At 39.0% G+C, this 24,676-nt stretch overlaps 1 protein-coding gene across 2 annotated transcripts in view; it reads right to left on the bottom strand.

Annotated features, from left to right (window-relative positions):
* PARL (presenilin associated rhomboid like) overlaps positions 1-24,676 on the bottom strand; it is a 55,008-nt gene that overhangs the window by 20,733 nt on the left and 9,599 nt on the right. For both annotated transcript variants that reach the window (XM_049628495.1, XM_049628496.1), the window contains exons 2-5: positions 16,134-16,329; positions 15,504-15,644; positions 12,830-12,878; positions 85-180 (exon numbers count right to left, since the gene is read on the bottom strand). In XM_049628495.1, the coding sequence (XP_049484452.1) occupies positions 85-180; positions 12,830-12,878; positions 15,504-15,644; positions 16,134-16,329 (482 nt within the window). The remainder of the gene's footprint in view (positions 1-84; positions 181-12,829; positions 12,879-15,503; positions 15,645-16,133; positions 16,330-24,676) is intronic.

The raw sequence follows: 24,676 nt of genomic DNA, 5'->3' as shown, positions 1-24,676 counted from the left end.
TCCTCTGCATAGCATTTCAGTTAACACAAAGCTTATTTCTTTCATATTACCTCTATCTCAAAATAAAGTCATAAGTAGACTTACTTGAGGCTGGATTGGATGTGAAATATCTGATCATTGTCCGCTGTAGAGAAGGTACTCTCCATAAACAGAATACAAAAACATTCGCAGCTATGATACCTACAAAATAAAGATTTATAATTTAGGGAGGTTAAAAATTGGAATAAAGAAAGTCTGATCAAAAGTCCACCTGAATAAGATTTTCTACCACAATTATGTAAGAGTATTATATACTTGGGGCGGGGAGAGGGTGAGCTAAGGGAAAGTAAGTGAAATCAATGTTTTTAAGTATCAAACTATGCCTTCGTATAGTCAGAAAATTCCTAGAAAATTGCAAATGCTCTAGAAGCTGACTTCCTTCGCTCAGATCCTTATTTTACTTTTTTTTTTTTAATGTTTATTTTTGGAAAGATAGAGAAAATGAATGGGGAAGGGGCAGAGAAAGAGGGAGACACAGAATCCGAGGCAGGCTCCAAGCTCTGAACTGTCAGCACAGAGCCCGATGCGGGGCTTGAACTCACGAACCGTGAGAACATGGCCTGAGCCAAAGTTGGATGCTTAATTGACTGAGACATCCAGGTGCCCCCTTATTTTATTTCTTCAGAATGGTTCACACTGTACCCAACAATCATCAGATCTATAATTATTGTTTGAAAATGGCCAAGCCAAAGACAACTAATGTACAGAATTGGGTTCTCTGGCTAAGACTAGAAAAGCTCTATTACGTAGCATGCTTCTTTTTCCATAGGGAATAAAATACCTCTTAAACTTATGGAAACACCTACGTATCAACTGGGTAAATAAAAATCCACTTGTCTGAGAAAATACATGTTAGATAAGGATTCAGGAATAATCTGGAATTTTGCAACTGCTTTTAAAACTGTTTACATGTAGGAGCTGGAGGACTGTTTCATTTTTCTCCAAGAACAGATGCTGCTAGAACTACCACTAAACGGAGGTTTATTATTTAATGATAGTTTCTTCACTAAAATGTGACTGAATAGTTAATTCTAAGTTATTCTTAAAAACTATGAACTTTAAAAACCACACTAATTGCAATGTACCACAACTCCGTGACCATATAGTAGGCACTCATCTACTTGAATTAATTAAAGGAATTGCTAGCAGGCAACTAGCCCTTTCAACTCCTTCAAGGACAATAAGCACGGATTCCAGCAACATTCTGGTAAGAGGATTTATTTTAGAAGATATTCATTGTATAATCCTCACCAGCTGTTACATCTTTAGCTCTCAGCTATCCCTTGGCATTACTAGTCTCTCCAGTTTTTCTCTCTCTTCTGAGAGGTAGGAAAGGAAGCTATTATTTTTCAGATTCTAAGACATCTCCTTTTTAATATCTGTAATCAGGATGCATCTTACAACTGGTGGTACGTCACAGATGAGCTAGAAACATTTTTTTCTCCATGGCACATGAAATGGTATTTTGTTGTATTTAACTGAATTGGTTCCATTAATTTTATCATATGTCTTACTAGTGGGGACTGACAGCTGTTATACATTTTCAGTAAATAACCAACTAGAACTCCTTCAAAGATGGTGAGAGGAACAGTATTCATGAAAGGATGGGAAAAAGGGGTCATAAGGAAGGCAAGTACGAGTACTATGTATACCTCCCAATGAGGAGCCTGGAACCCTGGAACAAGGGAGGTGGGGAGAGGAAGGGCGGAGTCTCCGAAGACAGAGGAACAGACCAGGTTTATTCTATGAAAGTGAGCAGTGATTTATTTAACATCTTTATTACCCAAAGATTCCTCTAAGGTCTAGGTTGCTGTACATAGTGACTGCTATCTCAGGGTAAGGAGGACCTGAGAAGAGTTTGGCCCCAGGCTGCCATGATCATGAAAATAATTGGGGCTATACAATTTGCTCCAATTGTGGTACACTGCAAAGAAAGCAAAATGGGGTCCTTGATCCTGCCTGCTAGGCTGAAAAATGGCAACAACTACTCTGCATGTTCCACAGGCTACTTTCTGAAACCAGTGACATACAGCAGACAGTTCTGGAAACTGCAAGCAGCATAGTACCGCAGAGTCTAGTCTCTGACTGAAGAGATTACAACTAGGGAAAAGCCTTGAGAAGGGGAGAGATAACCAAAGATATCATCGTGAACAGTAGCCGAAGAGTTAATATTGCCAAATTCTCACCCCAAAGAGGCCTTTTTGGTAAATTAAGACAGAATATCAGCACCAGAACACGCTGTACTTAAAACTCTAACTTCATAGGGGCACCTGGGTGGCTCAGTCGGTTAAGTGTCTGACTTCGGCCCAGGTCATGATCTCACAGTTTGCAAGTTCGAGCCCCATGTCAGGCTCTACGCTGACAGCTTGGAGCCTGGAGCCTGCTTCAGATTCTGTGTCTCCCTCTCTCTCTCTGCACCTCCCCAGTTCATATGTGCACTCTGTCTCTGTCAAAAATAAATAAACTTTAAAAAAAACCCAAAAAAACAAAAAACTCTCACTTCATAGACCTGTGGTCTACAGTTAAGAATCCCATCAGTAAACAACTGAACATACATACCCAAATTATGTACACAAATTACTGTAATTCATTCTAAAATACACTAACAAATTTTAAATGAGAAAAGCAAAATGCAGTTATTTTCCTTGATACACATCCCATTTTGAAGGCCAATTATAGATGAAAAAACTGAGGCTCTAAGTAAGAGATATAAATTTTTAGCCAAATTCAGTGGCCAAGCCACAATTCCTAATCTAGGGCTCTATTATACACAGACATAGGTAGCCAATAGGATTTCTTTTGACCTTGGTCACTCTAGGATTTCAGATCAAAGGGCTCTTTATCTAGGAAACAGCAGGTTGGTCCCCAGAAGCCAGTGAATAGGACAGGATGTGAGGTAATCCTAGGCCTGAGGCAGCACTGCACGTTGCCTAAAGGCATGGATAAAGGAATCCAGCTGAACTGACTGTCCTACTTATAACTTAGGGAAGAGGCCCCTAACCTCTCAGCCTCAGTTTTCTCTTCTGGAAGATAGGGCTAATAAAATCTACCTTAAACAGTTGAGTGTGATGAAATGAGAAAGCACAATTAAATGCAGCAATCACACGGTGAAAACCCATAAATGAAAACTATGGTAGAAAGGGAACAGCCTTCTCCAGTCTGAATCCTACATATGCCACTTAGTAGAGCTTTGTGGTCTGAAGCATTTCATCTCCTTCACCCTAGCTTCATTTGTAAAATGAAGATAAATACCTCATATACCTTACAAAAGTTGTAGTGAGGCTTAAACAAAATACCACACGTGCCTAGTATGCAGAAGCTCACATAATGGTTCCCTCCTTACCCTTTGAGAAATAGAACTGCTTAAGGTCTTTGTATCTCCATTTACAGCGAGTGTCACTTGCCTCCTCCCTACTCAGTCAACTCTTGAACAAGCTCGACACCGCTGATTTAAGACTGCTGCTGGCTCAACACCTACCTTTACCAAAAAGGAGGCAATGGATTACATCAATGAAAATAATGAAGTAAGGACCTTGAAAAATTCTCCCCTTCACAAAACAATGAAAAATTGGCAAAAACTGTCAGAAGCAACTTTTTCACAGTTCTGGAAACTAGCTAAAAGCTTGCAGCAACTCAACATTTAAGGAAAATGGCTGAATCTCAAGAAGAACAGCAACTCTGGGGCACTTTAGCTTGCCCTGGTCCCATCCTCCACTTTCCAGCTATACGTTGAAGCTATAAGCTATGAAAACAATCCACATTTCTCGTACAGCCTAGCAAGCACTAGAGATAGTACAATGGAGCTGGAACTCTTTCAAAGCGTCATTCCCAAAGAACTATTATTTGATGTTATAATATTTCCCTGCAAAGCCCCACTTGCAAGGCTGTCTATATTTGACTTGACTGAGAGCTCAAGTACACAATTCCTTTTTCCAGGGGGCACTTGTCAAAAACAATTACAGGCAAGTGTTTTAAGTCCATGGCTACCTGCAGTGGGGGATAATATTTGGAGTAAACAAGAGACCAAACAAAAATCTTAAAAGGAAAAGCTGAGGAATGAGATGTCCATAGGAGCTTATAAAACCTCAATATATTCCTGGGATCTTGTACACCACAAGCCTAACAAGAAAATAACATAGATGGGGCGCCTGGGTGGCGCAGTCGGTTAAGCGTCCGACTTCAGCCAGGTCACGATCTCGCGGTCCGTGAGTTCGAGCCCCGCGTCAGGCTCTGGGCTGATGGCTCGGAGCCTGGAGCCTGTTTCCGATTCTGTGTCTCCCTCTCTCTCTGCCCCTCCCCCGTTCATGCTCTGTCTCTCTCTGTCCCAAAAATAAATAAAAAACGTTGAAAAAAAAAAATTAAAAAAAAAAAAAAAAAAAAAAAAGAAAATAACATAGATGATCCTAACAATAGAATCCCAAAATATATGAAGTAAAAACTGAACTCAAGAGAAATAAACAGTTTAACAATAATAGTCGGAGACTTCAATACCTTATTTGCAATAAGAGAGGAGATCATTGGCAAGGAAACAGAAGACGTGAACAAAGCTATAAACCAGCTATGCCTAACAGACATCTATAAAACACTCAACACAAGACAATACATTCTTTTCAAGAGCACATGTAACATTATCCAGGATAGACCATATGTTCAGCCACAAACAAGTCTCAATAATTTTTTTTCTTTTAAAGTTTTATTGATTTATTTGGGGAGGTGGTGCAGAGAGAGGGAGAGAGATTCCCAAGAATCTGTCGGTGCTGAGCCTGACAACAGCGGAGAGCCTGAAGTGGGGCTTGATATCACAAACCATGAGATCATGACCTGAGCCAAAATCAAGAACTGGATGTTTAACCGACTGAACCACCTCAAAAAATTTTTAAAACACTGAAATTATACAATTACATTCTCTGATCACAATGAACTGAAATTACAAATCAACAAGACATAGGGAAAGTCACAAAGATGCAGACATTAACACACTCCTAAATAACCAATGGTCCAAAGAAGAAATCGTAAGGGAAATCAGAAAATACTTTGAGATGAATGAAAACAAAAATATAACAGGGACTGAATTATGTTCAGTGGGTTAAGCAACCAACTCTTGATTTTGGCTCAGGTCATGATCTTGCACTTTGAGCACAGAGCCTGCTTGAGATTCTCCCTCTTTCTCTGCCCCTCCCCTGCTCACACTCTGTCTCTCTCAAAATAGACTTAAAAATTAAAATATAAATAAATAAAAATAGGCAAAGGACTGGAAGAGACATTTATCCAAATATAATGTTCAAATAGCCAACAAGCATATGAAGAGATGTGCAACATCATTAACGATTACAGAAATACAAATCAAAACCACAATGTGTTACTTCACCCACCCATTAGGACGGCTGCTATCAAAAAAACAGAAAAGGAAATAGTGCTGGTGAGGATGTGGAGAAATTAGAACTCTTATGCACTGTTGGTGGGATTGTAAAGTGGTGCAACCACTATGGAAAACAGTATGGAACTTCCTCAAAAATATTAAAAATAGAACTACCATATAATGCAGCAATTCCACTTCTGGGTATATATCCCAAAGAACTGAAAGCAGGGTCTCAAAGAGGTATTTGCACATCCATCTCCACAGTAGCACTATTCACAATAGCCAAGAGGTAGAAGAAACCTAAATGTCTATCAATGAGTGAATGCATAAACAAAATGTGATATATACACACAATGGAATAAAGATATACACCCAATAGCCATAAAAAGGAAGGAAATCTTATCACACACTACAACATGGATGAACTCTGAGGGCATGCTAAGTGAAATAAGCCAGTCAAAAAAGATAAATACTGTTTGATTCTACTTAAATAAGGTATATAATCAAATTTGTAAATAGAGTGGCATGATGGTTACCAGGGACTTGCGGTGGGGGGGGGGGGTGCAAAGTTGTGTAATTAGCATAGAGTTTCAGTTTTACAAGACAAAACAGAGTTCTACAAATGTTTCATAACAATGTAAACATACCTAACACTATTGAATTGTACACTTAAAAATGGCTAATATGGGGGTGCCTGGGTGCCTCAGTCAATAAAGCATCTGACTTTTCAGAGCCTGTTTCAGATTCTGTATCTCCCCCCCTCTCTGCCCCTCCCATGCTCATGCTATCAATAAATGTTTAAAAAAAAATGGCTAACATGGTATATTTTGTTTTTACCACAATTTAAAAGTTAGAGTACCATATGACCCTATGATTCCACTCAAGGTATATTAGCAAAAGAAATGACAACATGTCTACATGAAAATGTATACACAAAAATCCACAGCATAATAACGAAAAAATGGAAATAACTCAAACGTCCATCAACAGATAAATAAACAACATAATGGAATATTCAGCCACAAGAAGAAATGAAGGACTGATACATCATGCCACAACATGGGTGAACCTTGAAAACATTACACTAAGTGAACAAAGCAGACACAAAAGGCCACATATGTGATTCCATTAATATGAAATGTCCAGAACAGGCAAATCCATAGAGAAAGAAAATAAATTAGTGTCTGCCTAGGGCTGAGGGGAGGAGGGGAATGGGGAGTGACTGCTAATAGGTATGGAGTTTCTTTTTGGGATGACAATGTCCTGGGATGATGACAGTTGCACAATACTGTGAATACAATAAGAACCACTCAAGTGGTTCTGCATACTTTTATGTGGCAAATTATAAGATATGTGAATAATATCTTGATTAAAAGAAATATATACTAATTTGGGAATCCTGCTTGGTTCAATAATCTCAGTCCATTTTCCTCCTTAGCCCAACGAAGGTAGTACAACCTTTTTTTTCTCTTTTCCTAAAAAAGGACCCACTATCCCACTTGGGGTTCAGTAGCTAAGTATAGGATCCCCTCTGCTGATGAGGTGGGCCAGCTCACCACTCCACAGCTTCTCTATCTGAAGGAAGCTAAACCTGGCCAGTCCAGACACTGACTCGTATATACAACCATGACAACCAAAGAACTGAGCTCAAGTGGCCCCTACCTCAGGTTCCCTAGGAACCAGGACTATAGGCACAGGGATCATCCTGTTGGCTTCACACAGTGACTACAATTTCTCTTCCTGGGCAGTATGGACAAAACTAGTTAAGGACTGGTCCCACAGCTTTCTAGAGTCAAGAGAAAATCCAGAAAGACTACCCATCTTCAATCCTCCTGCCGGGAGACAAATAGAAACTGATAGGGGTAGATGAAAAGAATAGGGCAAATCCACAATAAGGGAGACAAAGACCTTTACAAACTAACCACAAAAGGGGTTATTTCTCTGCACCCTCCCTGCAGATGAGAATATGTAACCTCCTCTGTGAGCAACTTTTAGAAATAAAGGACTTATTTAAACTCTGTATGTTAATGGAGGATGTTTACATCGGTATACAACTTCAAGACAACTTTGACATCCAGCAAATCTATTTCCAGTAACTCATCCTAAAAATTAACTTGCAAAAGAGTACAAATATCTCTATATAAGGATATTCACTGCAGTGAATATAGAAGACTATAACCTATTGAAATATCCATTAATAAAAGACTTGCTACATAATATTCATTTCCATGAGTTACTACAACGTTATTAAAAAAGAACATTCTGAGCCCAAGGTGCTGGTAATTTCCATTTCTTGATCGGGTGCTAATTACACAGATGTACTCAGTTTGTGAAAATTAGTTGTACATCTGAAATGTGCATGTTTTTCTATGCACATTATACCTCAATAAAATATAAAGAAGCAATAGACCTACTTGTATTGATACAATGTCCTTTAAAATATCAAGGGAATAAAAAAAAAAAAAAGGTGCAGAGAAGTATAAATGCCTATTTAGAAATAGATGCTTGGGGCGCCTGGGTGACTCAGTTGGTTAAGCGTCTGACTTCGGCTCAGGTCATCTCACGGTTTGTGGATCTGAGCTCCGCGTTGGGCTCTGTGCTGACAGCTCAGAGCCTGGAGCCTGCTTCAGATTCTATGTCTCTCTCTGACTCTCCCCCGCTTGTGCTCTACCTCTCAAAAATGAATGTTAAAAAGAAAAAAGTTTAAAAAAAAAAAAGATGCTTTAATAGAACATACAAGTTTAACTAAAAAGGAGTGGTTGTTATGGGGACAGAAACTGCATCACTGGAAGTCTACAGTGAGAAAGACTTATTTTTCACTTGATATATTCTTTACCACTATTTCAATCTGTTTGCATGCACATTTATTCATTTTACAATGGCAAAGACTAATCTAAGTAGCCAAAAAAGGGCTCCCTTTTATCCCAGCCATCCTATGCCAGCCTGCCATTTCGGGACAATTTGCTGCAATTTGGGCTGTCAAACTGCAGCAAAATGGGCTGCATCCCATTTGGGATGGGAGTAGGCAGTGTGGTTCACCAGAAAGGTAATTTAGTGATGATCTGCTATAGTTGAAAGTGAAAAGACGTAATCAAAAGTCTATTATTTAAACTAAGAAGGAGTGTGTTCCCCATCTCCAGCTAAAACTGTGTGATATCAGACAAGTTATTTAACCTCTCTGAGCCTCAGTTACCCATTCTGAACAATAAGGACACCACTAACAGGGCTCTTTCAATGAAGACTAATAATAAGGATAACAGTATGTATGTAAAGTACCTATCCTAGTACTTGAAGCTTAACTGGCACTCAACCATTAGTTTTTTCTTTACCCTATAAAAATAACTTGTCTGAAGACTGAGAAACCACGAGTTTCAGGAAAAACAGTGACAAATTAAAAGGTTAAGATTAACTAGAAGACCAAGTAAACACTGCCTTATGAACAACTTCAGGAACAGGGAAGCAGACCTTAGTCTAGGAAGTATAGCTCAAAATCTTTGAAAGGCATAAGGGGAAAGAAAATTGAAACTAAAAAATAAAGTAATCCTGGTAGAAGCAGAAAGCAAAGGAAAAACAGACTTTAGGGGCACCTGGGTAGCTCAGTAGGTTAAGTGTCTGAATTTGGCTCAGGTCACGATCTCATGGCTCATGAGTTTAAGTCCCACATCAGGCTCTCTACCATCAGCACAGAGACTGCTTAGGATCCTCTGTCTCCCTTTATACTCTGCCCCTCTCCTGCTTGTGCACGCGCACGCTCTCTCTCTCTCTCTCTCTCAAAAATAAACAAATGTTAAAAAAAAAAAAAAAATAGACTCTAGAAGTTGGGGCAGAAGGGTCAAGGCCCTGGGGTAGCAGTGCCTAAACTTTGGAGCTGACAATAGATATGGACGGGGCATTGTTTTCTCCAGTCTTCTCTTCCCATCCTCCTCCTTCCTGTCTCCTCCTTCATCAGATACAATAATTTGGTAGGTTCTTCTCTCTCAGCTTTACCAAATAGTAAAGTAAGCATTCTGCTGGGTTAACAGGAAAACCAGGCAAGTGTCTGAAAGCTAGAAAGGTAGAGGAAATCCTCTCCTTAGAGGTTGCCTAGGGACTTCAAGTACAGGTTTAAAAGCCTTGCAGATCAACGCAACAGAACAGGAGAAGAGCTTAAGTGTAAAAGCATCAGGCACAAGTCTAACCTGAAGAATGCTATCTGATGCACCTACAAATACCAAGTGAACATATAAAAACTGTTCAAAGAAATGTGAAGTTTGGGGAGAGATTTCTGTGTAGTAATTAAGATTAATACCAAAAATTAAAAAAAAAAAAATCCCCAAAATAACCAAAAAAGGAGGAAAAACAAGGAGCAAGACCAGTTCTCTAGCACACTTGAAAAAGGGATTCCCAGGGACAGGTTGAGATTGAGTCAAAACCAGGGATTCCAAACTGGACATCATCAACTCTAAGGCAGGGAGGTTTTTCACCTCATCACTGGACTCTACCTTAACAATAAATTACAGGTATCCTTTATGATTTGTTCTTATCTAAACCTAGGAACCAAAGAGATATGGGTAAATCTGAGATACCCCTTGCTATCTCAAGCGCGGGAACCAAACATTTCCTATGCCTCAACTATGTGCCTGGACTTCCTATATCCAAAATCTTGCCATCCAAATTCAGGAGCTCATTAGATTCAGACAGCAAGGAGTCCTTATGTAAAATGTTCAATGTAACAATCAGACATCCTTAACTTACCAGACCTTTCATGTTGCCACTACCGAGGAGTGAATACTACAAAGCAAAGAAACACACTGGTCTCAAAGAGCTTTGAAAGGACTTTTCAAGTTCTTTCAAAATTCAAAAAGGAAAACAAAACAACAACAACAGAAAGCATGTGCTATCCAAGAAAGAGAGTGGTACAGAGTCAATCTGTCACCCCATAAATCAATCCTCAAATAAAATCAGGAGCTAAGCCAACCTCATTTAGGATCAGCCCAAAGGAAGCAACTGGGAGAGCTAAGCAAGGTAAGCTGGATGAATGGACACTTCTGAAGAAACAAGACGTAACTGTAATCGTGAGAATAGCACATAAACATGAGACTCTTAGTATATAGTTAACTTATTAAACATTACTAACAAATGTTGTATAGCTAGACTCACTGCTACCAAAATAATTATTTCCTACAACAGAAGTCTGAGGTGACGCTGAATGGATCAAAGAGCATTTCCTCAGCTTTTAAAGTCACTTAGATAACTTCACAATAAGGATTTGGCATGACTGCTCACATTTATGTGGTTCAAAATACTTTACATACAAGCTGCTAGTTAGATTAAAAACATCTGTCTATTCCTACTGCTACATCCTATGTGCCAAATAAATTATTAGACTAAAAGAAAAGAAAAAAGCTAGGGGAAATTCTGATTTTCAGTTATCTCCAAATACCAATTTCTTTGAATACGCTATGCACTGGCATGAGAAATATTTTATTTTTTTTAATGTTTATTTTGAGAGAGCACATGCGCGAGCAGGGGATGGGCAGAGAAAAGGGGAGAGAGAATTCCAAGCAGGCTCCACACTGTCAGCACACAGCCCAACATGGGCTCAATGAACCGCTAGATCACAACCTGAGCCAGAACCAAGAGTCAGATGCTTAACCAACTGAGCAACCAGGCAGGCACCCCTGGCATGAGAAATATTTTAAATTCTGACCCCAAGTTTCTTCAAATATTTAATGGCATAAAATCTGAAAATGTCAAAGGAAATCAAAACTTTGCTATCCCAAGGAAATACTGTTAATTTTGGTTACTTTCAGAGAACAAGCAAACAAACCAAAACTCTCCTGTTAATCCCAATGGAAAGAGATGTATTAGTATAGAGCTATCTTGAAAGGTATCATATTTATTAAACCTCACTGACTAATCAATTCTACAGTATGGCAATATACTTTTGAAAAATCTCAATCCTTTGATTCAAGAGTCCATTTAACATTCATTCACTTAACAGATTTTCATCAAGTGCCCTTACTGTGTGTGCAAGACATGTGCTAGTTGCTACAAAAAGTGAAAAAAAAAAAAAAATCTCACCGTTGTCCTTTAGGATGCTGCATGCACAATTACTAAGGCAGGCTGTGTTATAAATGATTAAAAAGTGCAATGAGTTCAAAAAAATGAGAGCACTTCTGTTACCAGCAAGACTCCCTGAACTCAGGAAACTCCCAGAAGCTTCTGCCTAATGGTCACTTTCATCTTTTAGATACTAACGAACTGCTGTAACAGGAGAAGAAACATGTGAGGGGAAGCCTGTACAGACAAATCACAAAGTGCCTTCTCAATATTCATCTCAAGCCCTGATGAAAGGAGCCTGCTTACCCCTGTCAGAGAGTCATGGCTTTGGAAATTATTCCCCATGGTCTCCTTATTTGTACAAATAAGGATAACCTTGTGAGGCAACTCCACCTGTGTAGTTGGTCTATAGCTCAGCAAGGAGCAGACCCACTTCAGTCCAGTAACATTTCCTATGAGAAGAAATGTCTGAAGCATAAGCTTAAAAAACCAGCTCAGGTTCTAACAAGGAGACAGAAAAAGTAAACCTTCCAGACAGAGGAAAGAGTCCAAAGGAAGAAAATAAGCACCTTTTCTCCACTTAGGTAGGTAAAAAAATTGAGTACCATTAAGACTAACTGTATTTGAGAAAAAGCAGTATTTTGCTATTTTTCTAGGAAGATTTTTTTTCCTATCCGTACAATTGTTAAACTTTCAAATCCATTTCCCCAAATTTCTCAAGTAACTAAGTCCATAAAATATTGTGTAAGTGTTACTTTGAAAAGCCAGCTTTGTCTGTCATAAAGATTTACAAAGAACAAAAATTAAATTATCATGGTGACATGCATGGCATGCTTATATTTATTCAAAGAGGATTTTATAAACAGCATGGTAAAGAGAAAATCAGCTTCAGAATGAGACAGACCTGGGTTTTGCAACTTAGCTCTACTACTTACTAGCAGTGTGACCTTTGGAAAAGTTCCTTCTCTGAAAGCCATTCCTTACTGGTAAAAAGGGAGATAACTACCCGGTAAACAACCCTGTGAGGTAGGGAGAGAATGTGTATAAAGCATTCTGCATAAAGAAGGTGCTTAATCAATATCCCCTTTAATTTCTTTAATAGGGAAGTAATAAATACAACCTATTACACAAGCTAGGATTCTACAACAAAGATAGATTATTTGATCAGTGTCATACTACGTCAAAATTAGAAAGCAATTGACCCACAGCATCACATATACCATTATGCCACACTACTTGTTATACTATTACATTAGCCTGAAGGTACAGAGACTCTGTCTTCTAAACCACTGGTGAGCAGAGTACAAAAGCCATTGACTGTGACATACTGTACCTTTTGGTTTGATTTCTCTTCCCTTGAATGGCTAAAACGTGTAAGCTAACACAAACCTGTCACAGTCCGCTGGCCATCACTTAGGTTATTCCACCACTTGTTAATCTAAAACAGAAGGAAAATTGCCTATCACCATATGGTAAATACTTTCAGGCTAGGAAAATGAAAAGCCAGAGAGAAAAAGCTTTGTGCATAAAAAGATTCCTCATGTGTAAAAATACCCATAAACAGGGACGCCTGGGTGGCTCAGTCGGTTAAGAGTCGACTTCAGCTCAGGTCACGATCTCATAGTTCCTGAGTTCAGCCCCATGTCAGGCTCTATGCTGACAGCTCAGAGTCTGGAGCCAGAAGCCTGCTTCGGATTCTGTGTTTCCCTCTCTCTCTTCCCCATCCCTGCTTGCACGGTCTCTCAAAAATGAATAAACGTTAGGAAAATATTTTAAACTTACCAATAAACAGACATAATAAATATGTGGCAAAACAGAAAAGCAGGTGCTTTATAGCTAGCTCACATTCTCTACAGAGCGACTGTCTAGCTCTGGGACATCAGACAAATTACTCCTAAACTTGTTATCTGACATATGAAATGCAGACAGTAAATAGACCAGTGGCAGTACTGCTGTGAGAAATATCAATAACATAAAGCACCTAGCACACTATCAGATGTAGATAGGTATCAAATTTAAGTGATTATTCACCAAGGTCCAATCTAGTTGTAGAATCCTAACCAAGAATATTTTCTAAAATTACCTTTTAAGGTATGATAATTTGAGGTTTAGAAAAAAAGACACACATCAAAATAAGCCTAGGATTTGCTTTACAGTAATCAGTGGTGGGGAGAGAAGGGAAACAAAGTTGGCCTTGTGTCAATAATCACTGAAGATGGATGACAGGGGTTCATTATATTTTTCTTTATTAAATCTGTTTGAAATTTTTCCATGACTAAAGTTTTAAAGTAAAAAATATATCTTTTTTAAGTTTATTTATTTGAGAGAGAGAGAGAGAAAAAAAAAAAAAAAAAAAAAAAAAAAAAAAAAAAAAAAAAAAAAACCACGCACAGAGAGGGGCAGAGATGGAGAGAGTCCCAAACAGGTTCCGCACTATCAGCACAGAACCCAACATGGGGCTCGATCTCACCAACCAGGAGATCATGATTGACCTGAGCTGAGATCAAGAATTGGATGCTTCATCAACTGAGCCATCCAGGTGCCCCTAAAAAACAAATTCTAACTATGAAATTGAACCATACTTTGTATACCAATACAGAAAGAAATCCAACGTTAAAAAAAAAAAAAAGTTACAGATCAGTATGTATATTGATGCATATACAATGATTCCATTTTTGTATTTATAATTCAATTGTGTATGAGCTTTCAGACCTTACTCCCTACAATATATAGTGGTGTGGCAGGGGTTCCCAGGGCTTTTGCTCCCCATGTTATATTTATGTATTGTTTTAATTTTCTTTAATGGGCATGGATTTTATATTTTATAACCTATCATTTGTTTACCTAGTATAAACAAATCCATCTTTGGAAAAGATTATGTATATTGCTTGTGTCACTTTTCACCTTTCTAAATAACCAACTGGGCCATCAAAACTTTATAATACAGCCATGTGCTGGAAACCCATAGCATTCTAAGGAATCCAAGATTATGGAACAGGTCAGTGTGGTTACCTCCTCAAACATATTGTACTGAATAAATCACTGTTAACTATTGTAGCTTTCACCTGCAAATATTACACCCACTGTCCTTCTGACACCAAGGCTCTCTAAAACAGGTATGGCTCATGCTACTTGCATGTCTATGGGGAAACGAAGAATGAATACTTCTTTGTACTTTGAAGAACGCTGAATTATCATTAGGAGAAAATTAAGCGGACATCAACCTTCTCTCCCAAGTAGAGAGGCATGTGTCACACACAAAAAAACCAAAGGTGCTTGAAAACCAAATGAACCTGGATCCACATATTAACTTAAGGCCTCAGTGCTCAATAAGTATTGTCAAATGACATAAATATATTTTATTTGAAAGGCAATATTTGTAAAACAAAAAAACAGTTAAGAAATTGAAAGAGGGTCACCAACTTACATGTGAAATAATGAAAAGTTCTAAAAGCTCTGTATTTGTACCCTTTTCTTGCATCCTCATGCCCTGAGCAGTTAGAAATAGAGGGTATTTATCAAAGGTATGTAAACATGTCACCAAGCTTTTTAAAATCCACATAATAAGGGTGCCTAGCTGGTGTGGTCAGTGGAGCATATGACTCTTGATCTCAGGGCTGTAAGTATGAGCCCCACACTGGGTGTAGAGATTACTTAAAAATAAAATCTACATACTCTTTCTATACCTGAAGCATAAATGTTTTGAAAAACTGCCTATGATTCTAATATGGACTCTAAAATACTCCAGCAAGGTGATACAAAACAGTAGCCCTTCAACTTTAGTAGGGCTGAGAGAGACACCACAACATTAATTTTTAGCAACTTGATTTTTGATACATGTGGGTAGAGGTACAAACTTCCTGGAACACTGTCAAGTACAATACTGCCAGACATACAAAGCATAAGTAAATACTCACCACAATGAAATGACTCTAAAGAAGAATATTAAATTCACTAACTACATATTTGCTGATCTAAAGGTCGTCAGTCACTAAAAACACTTCACAAATAACCAGACTTCAAAATTTATGATCAACTAGAAGAAAGCCATGTTTATCTTTACCTCCTTTCTGAAGTCTCCCTCCTTCTGTGGTCTTATGCTATCCAACCAATCAGTTTTTATACCATCAAAATAACTCTGGACCCTGGATTTCAGTGATTCATATTGCCAAATGGCAGCTGATCCAAATGCACAGCCTGTAAACTACATAAAATTAATATATCACAAAATAAATTCAAAAGAGAAATAGACCTACACATAGTTCCAAGGAAAATATTTCATTTTCATTGCTTCTTACAAAGCAACAGAAGGAACAGGAACATCTGGCACAGTAAAACCTATTAGGTGAAAAGAATATTTAACTGTTCCCACATTTTATTAACTCCACAGTACCCTGGAGCCTGTTTACAGCCAGAAATTTTCAAATAAAATTCAAAGTATCAACTTAGTATCACATGAAAAGTTACCCCAAATAAGAGGCCCATAAGTTTCTTCTCCAGGGCTTACATAAATGAACCAGATTATAATAGTAATTATTAAATTCACATTCTCCTGTAATCATTCATGACCCCAGATACCCAGATCCTTTAAATCCCCCTCCACTTGCCTTTAAGATAGACCAAATAGGACAAACAGTACTTCAACACTACACCAGCAGCAAGTTAGGTGACTCCTAGTGACATGAGCACTTACCCCAACAGTGAAAAACAAGGGCTTTATAAGGGTCCTTATAGGATAGGGAGAAGGATAAAAGACTGTTTCTTCTACAGGAGGAATCAAAGCACTTCTCTTGTATGTTTCACCAGTTGTTCCAGTGTCTGATCTTCTAGGTTCAACCTTCCTGGGTACTTTTCTGAATCCACATTTTTGCTGAATAAAAAAGTTAAACCTTTAAGGGGAAAATAAGAGATTACCAAGAGCATTGTCTTGGAAACATCAACCTCTATGAGCCTCACCCCTGGCCTGCCATCATCAACATCTTAGTTCATTCTCATTCTGTAGCTCCAAAGAAGCCAAGATGCCTACTCCCAGGTAGAATTCAAAGTCAAAACACTGAACCGTGCCTTTCTAGAAAAATATAGCAACTTTATTTATTTTTTATTTTTTTTAAATGTTTTTATTTATTTTTGAAGGAGAGAGAGAGGGACAGAGCATGAACGGGGGAAGAACAGAGAGGGAGACACAGAATCCGAAGCAGGCTCCAGACTCCAAGCTGTCAGCACAGAGCCCGAAATGGAGTCTGAACTCACGAACCGTGAGATCATGACCTGAACCGAAGTCGGACGCTCAACCGAGCCACCCAGGCTCACCCAGGTTTTGTTGTTTTGAGTCCTCATAGCTTGACCTCAAAATATTTGACACTATCGATGATACTTACCAGCTCTGCCTAGTTCCCGTAAGATTGCATTCCCTATTCTTCAAATTCACTTTCCTCATGGCTCTTTTTTCCTATCCCTTAGTGACAGATATTCTCAAAGGCTCCAATAGTTCCTCTACACACTCTCCATTCAACCGATACAAATCTTTTTTTTTTTTTCTTTTGTAAAACTGTAACTTCTCCTAAGTAGACAATGTAGAATCCCCTTTCTGTTTGTTCCCATTGTACTCTAAACATACCATCTTTCCAGACTCAAAGCTCCTTGAAAGCAGAAATTAGAAAGGCCTTCCAAAACTTTGAAGAATAAATGTATTTCTGTGGCCTGGATGACTTGTAAGTAAATGATTCAAATATATTTCTTTAGTCTTAACTTCCATCTTCTATATTGTATTTCCAACCATATACTGAATATTTCCATTTGGATATGCTCCCAATTACTTTAAAACCAATGTATTAAAAGAAAACTCCACCTCTATAAACAGCTCCATTTTCTGACATCCTCAATCTTTTTCTTTTTAATTATTTTTTAATTTACATCCAAGTTAGTGTAACATGTAGTGCAATAATGACTTCAACAGTAGATTCCTAATGCCCCTTATGCATTTAGACCATCCCCGTACCCACAGCCCCTCCAGCAACCCTCAGTTTGTTCTCTATATTTAAGAGTCTCTTATGTTCTGTCCCCCTCCCTGTTTTTATATTATTTTTGCTTCCCTTCCCTTATGTTCACCTGTTTTGTATCTTAAATTTCTCATATGAATGAAGTCATATGATATTTGTCTTCCTCTAATTTCACTTAGCATAATACTCTCTAGTTCCATCCACGTAGTTGCAAATGGCTGACATCCTCAATCTTTTGGAGAGACCACAGTTCTTTCAATCACTGAGGTTAAAAAATCTAGAGGTCATTTTGGAGTTCTCTCTCTCCTTTACTCTTTCTGTCCAATGAAAAACAAACTCTGTCAAATAAAAATATTTTTTTCATTCTTAGTCCCTCACCTCATGCCTGGATTACAGCAACAGCTTACTTAACTCCAAACATTTTATCTTAACGTATTGTTTTTTTCTCCTACCACTTTTTCTCAAACATTCAACAGTTCCTCAAATGCCTCTTCAGAGGGCCAAAAATCTCTCCCCAGTTCCAATACAACTCCTTAGTTCATCCCTTCTGACTTGGAATACTCTACTATTTTCTAACAGGTCTCATTGCTTCTAATATTGTCCCACTCCAATTCATCCTCTACATTTTATTAAGCACAAATGTAATGTCATTCTCCTGCTCTAAACCCCACAATAATTTTCCATTCTTCCATCAAACTCAGCAGGGCTACTCCTCTGTCTGGTACCTCCCTTTGGTACCTTTATCTCCTCCTCCAGGAAGCCCAGAGTGGGGGTCTCCTTTGGACTCCTAGAGTCCCAAAGCAACCTGTATAGACTCTTTTACTTATGTCAACTATTGCCTCTACCACAACTGGACAATTTTGTATTCACTGTACCTCTATCACTAAGCCCAGTCCCTAACAAAGGTCAATAATTATATTAGAAGAAGGAGGTCAAGAATGATTGTTAGTTCTATTAAGAATAACTGAAAGGAAGATGGTAGTATTCACCAAGACAAGGGAAATCAGAAGCACCAAAATAGGAAACTGGAAGATAAAACATGAAAAATTCCATGTTGGGCAGTGTTCAAAATGCTTGTGGTCATGGCAGCTCTATTCTAATAGCCAAAGAACTGGAACTTCAATTTCCATCAAAAGGGGAAAGGATAAACTGTGGAATATTCATACAATGCAGTACTACTCAACAAAAAACTACTGATCACACATTATGGATCAATCTCAGGAACACTGTTGAGCAAAACAATGTTTATCTTTCAGTGATGGTTCCATAGGTGTATACATTTGCCACAATCCATGGGCCATACACTTAACACTTACACACATCAAGTATTGTTAGCATTGTAGGATACCTAGATGGTGTCTAGTAGGCATCTGGAAACAAATGAAACTCAGAAAAATGGCATAGTGACTATTATTACTATTACTTGCCTAGTATGCTCTTTGAAAAGTCTGAGTCCACTCCACAAATCAACTTCTCAGAAGTCACATTGTGAGGGTGGGCAATAGTGATAAAGTAATTTACCTCCAAATCTTTAATAACTCATAACTTATACTTCTAAATAAGTGCTATTCTTTTCAAGGAAATCTATTTTGAAAAGTGATGAACTTATTCAAACAAAGGCAATGTTGCCTTGACTGGCTCTGAACTTCCTTCAGAGCCCTGTTACCAGAATTATGAATATCTCTTAGCAAATACTGTTAAATAGCTAATCCCAAATCTATGTCTAGTTCTTTTTCTCTTGCCTTTTTCTGCAGAGACTAAAAAAGATAAGTATCTTCACTTTTCCAGCATCCTTTATGGCAGAAGGTGGCCATATTACAGAATTCTGACAAAATGAGAGACAAGAGTTTTTTAGGGGTTCCCCAGAGTGACTCAGTCGGTTAAGCATCTGACTCTTGGTTTCAGCTCAGGTCATGATCTCACAGTTTGTGGGTTGGAGCCCCATGTCAGGCTCTGTGCTGCTGGCATGGAGACTGCTTGGGATTCTCTCTCTTCCAATAACAAATAAATACACTTAAAAAACAAAAAAAGAATTTTTTAGGTACCTCTTGGGAAGATTTTGCTTATCTGATAAAAATTGGCATATCACCAAGGTCACACCCCTCCCCCCTTCTGTTTGCCTTGAATGGGGATGTAAATGCCTAGATTTGCGGCAGTCATCTTTTTTTTAATATTTGTTTATTTTTGAGAGAAGGAGAGACAGAGCGTGAATAGGGAAGGGACAGAGAAAGAGGGAGACACAGAATCCAAAGCAGGCTCCAGGCTCTGAGCTGTCAGCACAGAGCCCGATGTGAACTGTGAGATCATGACCTCAGCCGGAAGTCCGGTGCTTAACTGACTGAGCCACCCAGCTGCCCCGGGGCAGTCATCTTGAATGCCAAGAGATTCAAATACTGACATTTTTAACCCACTGAGCAGACAGTAGCCACTTACCTCCATCTACTTAAACTACTCCCCTCATTTATTTTTAATTTTTTTATGTTTTTATTTTTGAGAGAGAGAGAAAGAGAGAGAGACAGAGTGTGAGTGGGGGAGGGGCAGCGAGAGAGAGGGAGACACAAAATGTGAAGTAGGTTCCAGGCTTCAAGCTGTCAGCACAGGGCCTGACGCAGGGCTCAAACTCACGAACCATGAGATCATGACCTGAGTTGAAGTCGGATGCTTAACCAACTGAGCTACCTAGGCACCCCAAACTACCCCCCTCATTTAAACAATAAATTTACTTACAGTCAAATGTATTCATGACAACACCTTTAAAGTGGCAAATATTGGGGCGCCTGGGTGGCTCAGTTTGGTTAGCCTCCGACCTCAGCCCAGGTCATGATCTCATGGTTTGGGCCCCACGTCAGGCTCTGTGCTGACAGCTCAGAGCCCGGATCCTGCGTTCCCTCTCTCTGCCCCGCTCCTGCTCATGCTCTCTTTCTCAAAATAATAAAAACACTAAAAATATCTTTAGGTGGCAAATGTTAACACTCTACAATTGAATTTTTAAATTATTTTTTAATGTTTATGTTAGAGAAAGACAGAGAGAGAGAGAGAGAGAGAGAGAACAAGTGGGGGAGAGGCAAAGAGAGAGGGAGACAAAGAATCTGAAGCAGGCTCCCAGCTGTTAGCACAGAGCCTGACTTGGGATGGGAACTCACGAACTGTGAGATAATAGCCTGAGCCAAAGTCAGACACTTAACCAACTGAGCAACCCAGGTGCCTCTGGATTTAATTTTTATTAAACAATTCAAAGCAACACGGAGCTAGGTTAATAAATAAAGTAACATCACCACTTTGGGCCAAAAAACAAAAATGTGACATAAAGTAACAGGAATATGTTCCCTTTAAAGACCACAAGTTGTAACCCAGTGTTGTTTTCTGGCATTACTTTTTATTATTAGACCAAGAAAGATGAAGAATGAGACTTCTTTGTATCTCTAATGGTATAATAATAGAAGAAACGTACTCAATCAGATCTAATGAAAGATTACTTCCACAGCTCATCGACTTATTTCAAATTCTGAAGTGCAATGTTTGAAAAGGAACACAAACACACCAGGTTGGGAATCTAAACTTGAAGCAAACTCAGACCTTTTGCTGAGAATAATATTCACCTTAGAAATAAGTATGAGGCCAAGGACACCAAGAATACGTGACACAAGTTGGCTCCAGGGTTAAATTCAGATGCAGAGTACATATATTAAGAATACACACATGGCACAAAAACAGACACTCAGATCAATGGAACAGAATAGGCAACCCAGAAATGGACCCAGAAACATATGGCCAACTAATCTTTGACAAAGCAGGAAAGAATAGCCAATGGAATAAAGACAGTCTCTTCAGCAAATGGTGCTGAGAAAACTGGACAGCGACATGCAGAAAAATGAACCTGGACTACTTTCTTACACCATACACAGATACAAACTCAAAATGGATGAAAGACCTAAATGTAAGACAGCCACCAAAATCCTCGAGGAGAAAGCAGGTAGAAACCTCTTTGACCTGGGCTGCAGCAACTTCTTACTCAACACGTCTCTGGAGGCAAAGGAAACCAAAGCAAAAATGAACTATCGTGACTTCTTCAAAATAAAAAACTTCTGCACAGCGAAGGAAACGATCAGCAAAACTAAAAGGCAACCAACGGAATGGGAGAAGGTATTTGCAAACGACATATCAGATAAAGGGTTAGTATCCAAGATCTATAGAGAACTTATCAAACTCAACTCCCAAAAAACAAATAATCCAGTGAAGAAATGGGCAAAAGACATGAATAGACACTTCTCTAAAGAAGACATCCAGATGGCCAATCAACACATGAAAAAATACTCAACATCACTCATCAGGGAAATACAAAATCACAATGAGATACCACCTCACACCTGTCAGAATGGCTAACATTAACAACTCAGGCAACAACAGAGGTTGACAAGGATGTGGAGAGAGAAGATCTCTTTTGCACAGCTGGTGGGAATGCACACTGGTGCAGTCATTCTGGAAAAGTATGGAGGTTCCTCAAAAAATTACAAATAGCACTACCCTACCACCCGGCAATTGCACTACTAGATATTTATCCAAGGGATACAGGTATGCTGTTTCGAAGGGACCCATGAACCCCAATTTTATAGCAGTGCTATCAACAGTAGCCAAAGAATGGAAAGAGCCCAAATGTCCACCAATGGATAAATGGATAAAGAAGATGTGTATGTATATACACATACACACACATAATGGAGTATTACTTGGCAGTCAAAAAGAATGAAATCTTGCTATTTGCAACTACGTGGATGGAACTAGAGGGTATTATGCTAAGCAAAATTAGTCAGAGAAAGACAAATACATGACTTCACTCATATGAGGACTTTAAGATACAAAACAGATGAACATAAGGGAAGGGAAGCAAAAATAATACAAAAACAGGGAGGGGGACAAAACCATAAGAGACTCTTAAACACGAAGAACTAATGGAGGGTTGCTGGAGGTGTTGAGGGCAGGGGGATAGGCTAAATGAGTAAGGGGCTTAAGGAATCTACTCCTGAGATCACTGTTGCACCATGTGCCAACTTGGATGTAAATTATAAAAAATAAATTATAGAAAGTAAAAAAAAATAAATATATGTATCTTGAAGGTGAAACCAAAAAAAAACCAAAAAAAAACAAAAAAATACACACACACAGAGGCTCCTGGCTGGCTCAGTCAGTGGAGCATGCAACTCAGGTTGTGAGTTTGAGCCTGACAACGAGTGTAGATTTAAAATCTTAAAAAAAAAAAAAAGTGTGTGTGTGTGTGTGTATGTATATGTACACACACATATATATATAAAGAACATATTATTGGGAATTACAGTTAGACATACAGACCTTGTTGGACAGAATTAAGTACAATGTATCGGTTCACTGAACATCTATTCCTATTACCCAGCACATATTCATACACCACAGGGGCTGGAAACCTAAAAACTGTGTTTCCCAGGTATCCTTTCAGTTAGGTTCCAGATGTCCTTTTGATTAGTGTTATACCTATTCAATACCTGAAGTCAAAACTGAATAAGAAGGCAAGACATAAGGCATCAATTTGCAAGCGAAAATAATGGTGAAGGCAGCATAGTTCTTACTTAGGTCAGCAGATCCTGATTTGGCAGCAGCTTCCCCAGTCTTCTCGTTTATTGTTGCATAACAAACCACCCCAAAACTTAACTGTCCTGAAACCGTAATTATTTCTCAAGACTTTCTAAGTTAGCTGCCCTCAGGAGGGCAGTCCTTCTGGTGTCACCTATGGTCACTTACACAACCCGTCCTTTGAGCGCTCAACTGGAGCTGGGCAGTTTAATATGGCCTCACTCCCACACCTGGGGCCTGTATGGGCTATCGGCTGGCCATCTCTCACCAAATGGTCTCTCAGTAATCAAGCTAGTGGGGGCTTCTGTCATGGCAGTTGGGAGTGTTCTAAGAGGGAAAAGGTGAAAGCTGCAAGGCCTCTCAAGGCTCAGACTCTGGACCTTGTACATTATTTCTGCCACAAGCTACTGGTCAGAACAAATCACAAGACCAACCCAGCTTCAGGAAATAGAGAAATAGATAAGAGAAACGGATGAGAGGAGCTGTGAATTACTGCTGCCATGTTTTTCAATCTACCATCAGTTGCGGCAGCGGCAGTGACGACTGAAAGCTTAGTCTCAGAACAGTAATTCTCAATCCCGGCTCCTGAAGAGCAGAACATGCCACCATGGCATAAGGACTGTTTTGAACTGAGTGCAACTGAGAAGCAGATATAAGAAAAACTCTGCCCTGCCCCCATGTGCCTAAAAGTAGGATATAAATTTGTAAAGGTGTACCCACTATCCTCCACCAGGAAAAATAGAATCATGAGACAACTCTAGACCCTTATGTGCCCAGAGAAGGCAACAGAAAAATCTAACAGCCTTATATCCATTAGCTCCCTCATATATTGCTTCCCCACAGTTTGCTGTCCTAAAAACTCAAAAGTCCTTGTCCTTTGTCTTCTCATTTCTCTAAAACTTTGTTGTTTTTCAAATGCTATATAAACCCAGATTCTAACTTTGTGTTATTCATCAGGGAGTGCCCCCACGTGTATGTGCAATGCACATGTTCACAAGCTTGTTTTTCTCTTGCGAATCCATCTTTTGTCAGTCTATACAGGGCCCTAGCCAATGAGCGTAAGATTGGTACAGGAAAAACAGCTTTTCTTTCCCTATACTACACATAAGAATTGCCTAGTGAGCTCTTAAAAATACTGTACTATGGGGTGCCTGGGTGGCTCAGTCAGTTAAGCATCTGACTTCAACTCAGGTCACGATCCCATGGTTTGTGAGTTCAAACCATGCATTGGGCTGTCAGCTCAGAGCCCCATTCGGATCCTGTCTCCCATTTTGCTTCTCCCCCCCCACCCCCCCCCACAAAAGTGCATACTCTCTTTCTCTCTCGAAAATATTTTAAAAAATACTGTACCATGGCTCCACTTCATACCAATTCGTCTCCAGAGGTGGCATGAAGGCATCACTAAAGAGCTACCCAGCTGATTCTCATGTGCAGCCAGGGTTGGGATTTACCACAGGTTTGGGAAAAACTTCAAGTATATATACAAATCACCTGGGGATCTTGTTAATATCAAATTCCAAATCAGTAAGCCTGGGGTGAGGAAAATAGCAGATTCTGCATTTCTAAACAAGCTTGCAAAAGGACAAACTTTGGCCTGTATGGTGGATTTGGCCCTCCAGCTAAGTTTTAAATT

This window comes from Panthera uncia, chromosome C2 (assembly GCF_023721935.1).
Source record: "Panthera uncia isolate 11264 chromosome C2, Puncia_PCG_1.0, whole genome shotgun sequence".
Classification (NCBI taxonomy): Eukaryota; Metazoa; Chordata; class Mammalia; order Carnivora; family Felidae; genus Panthera; species Panthera uncia.
Note: the sequence above shows the minus strand (reverse complement) of the source record. Positions and strands in the feature narration are given on the sequence as shown.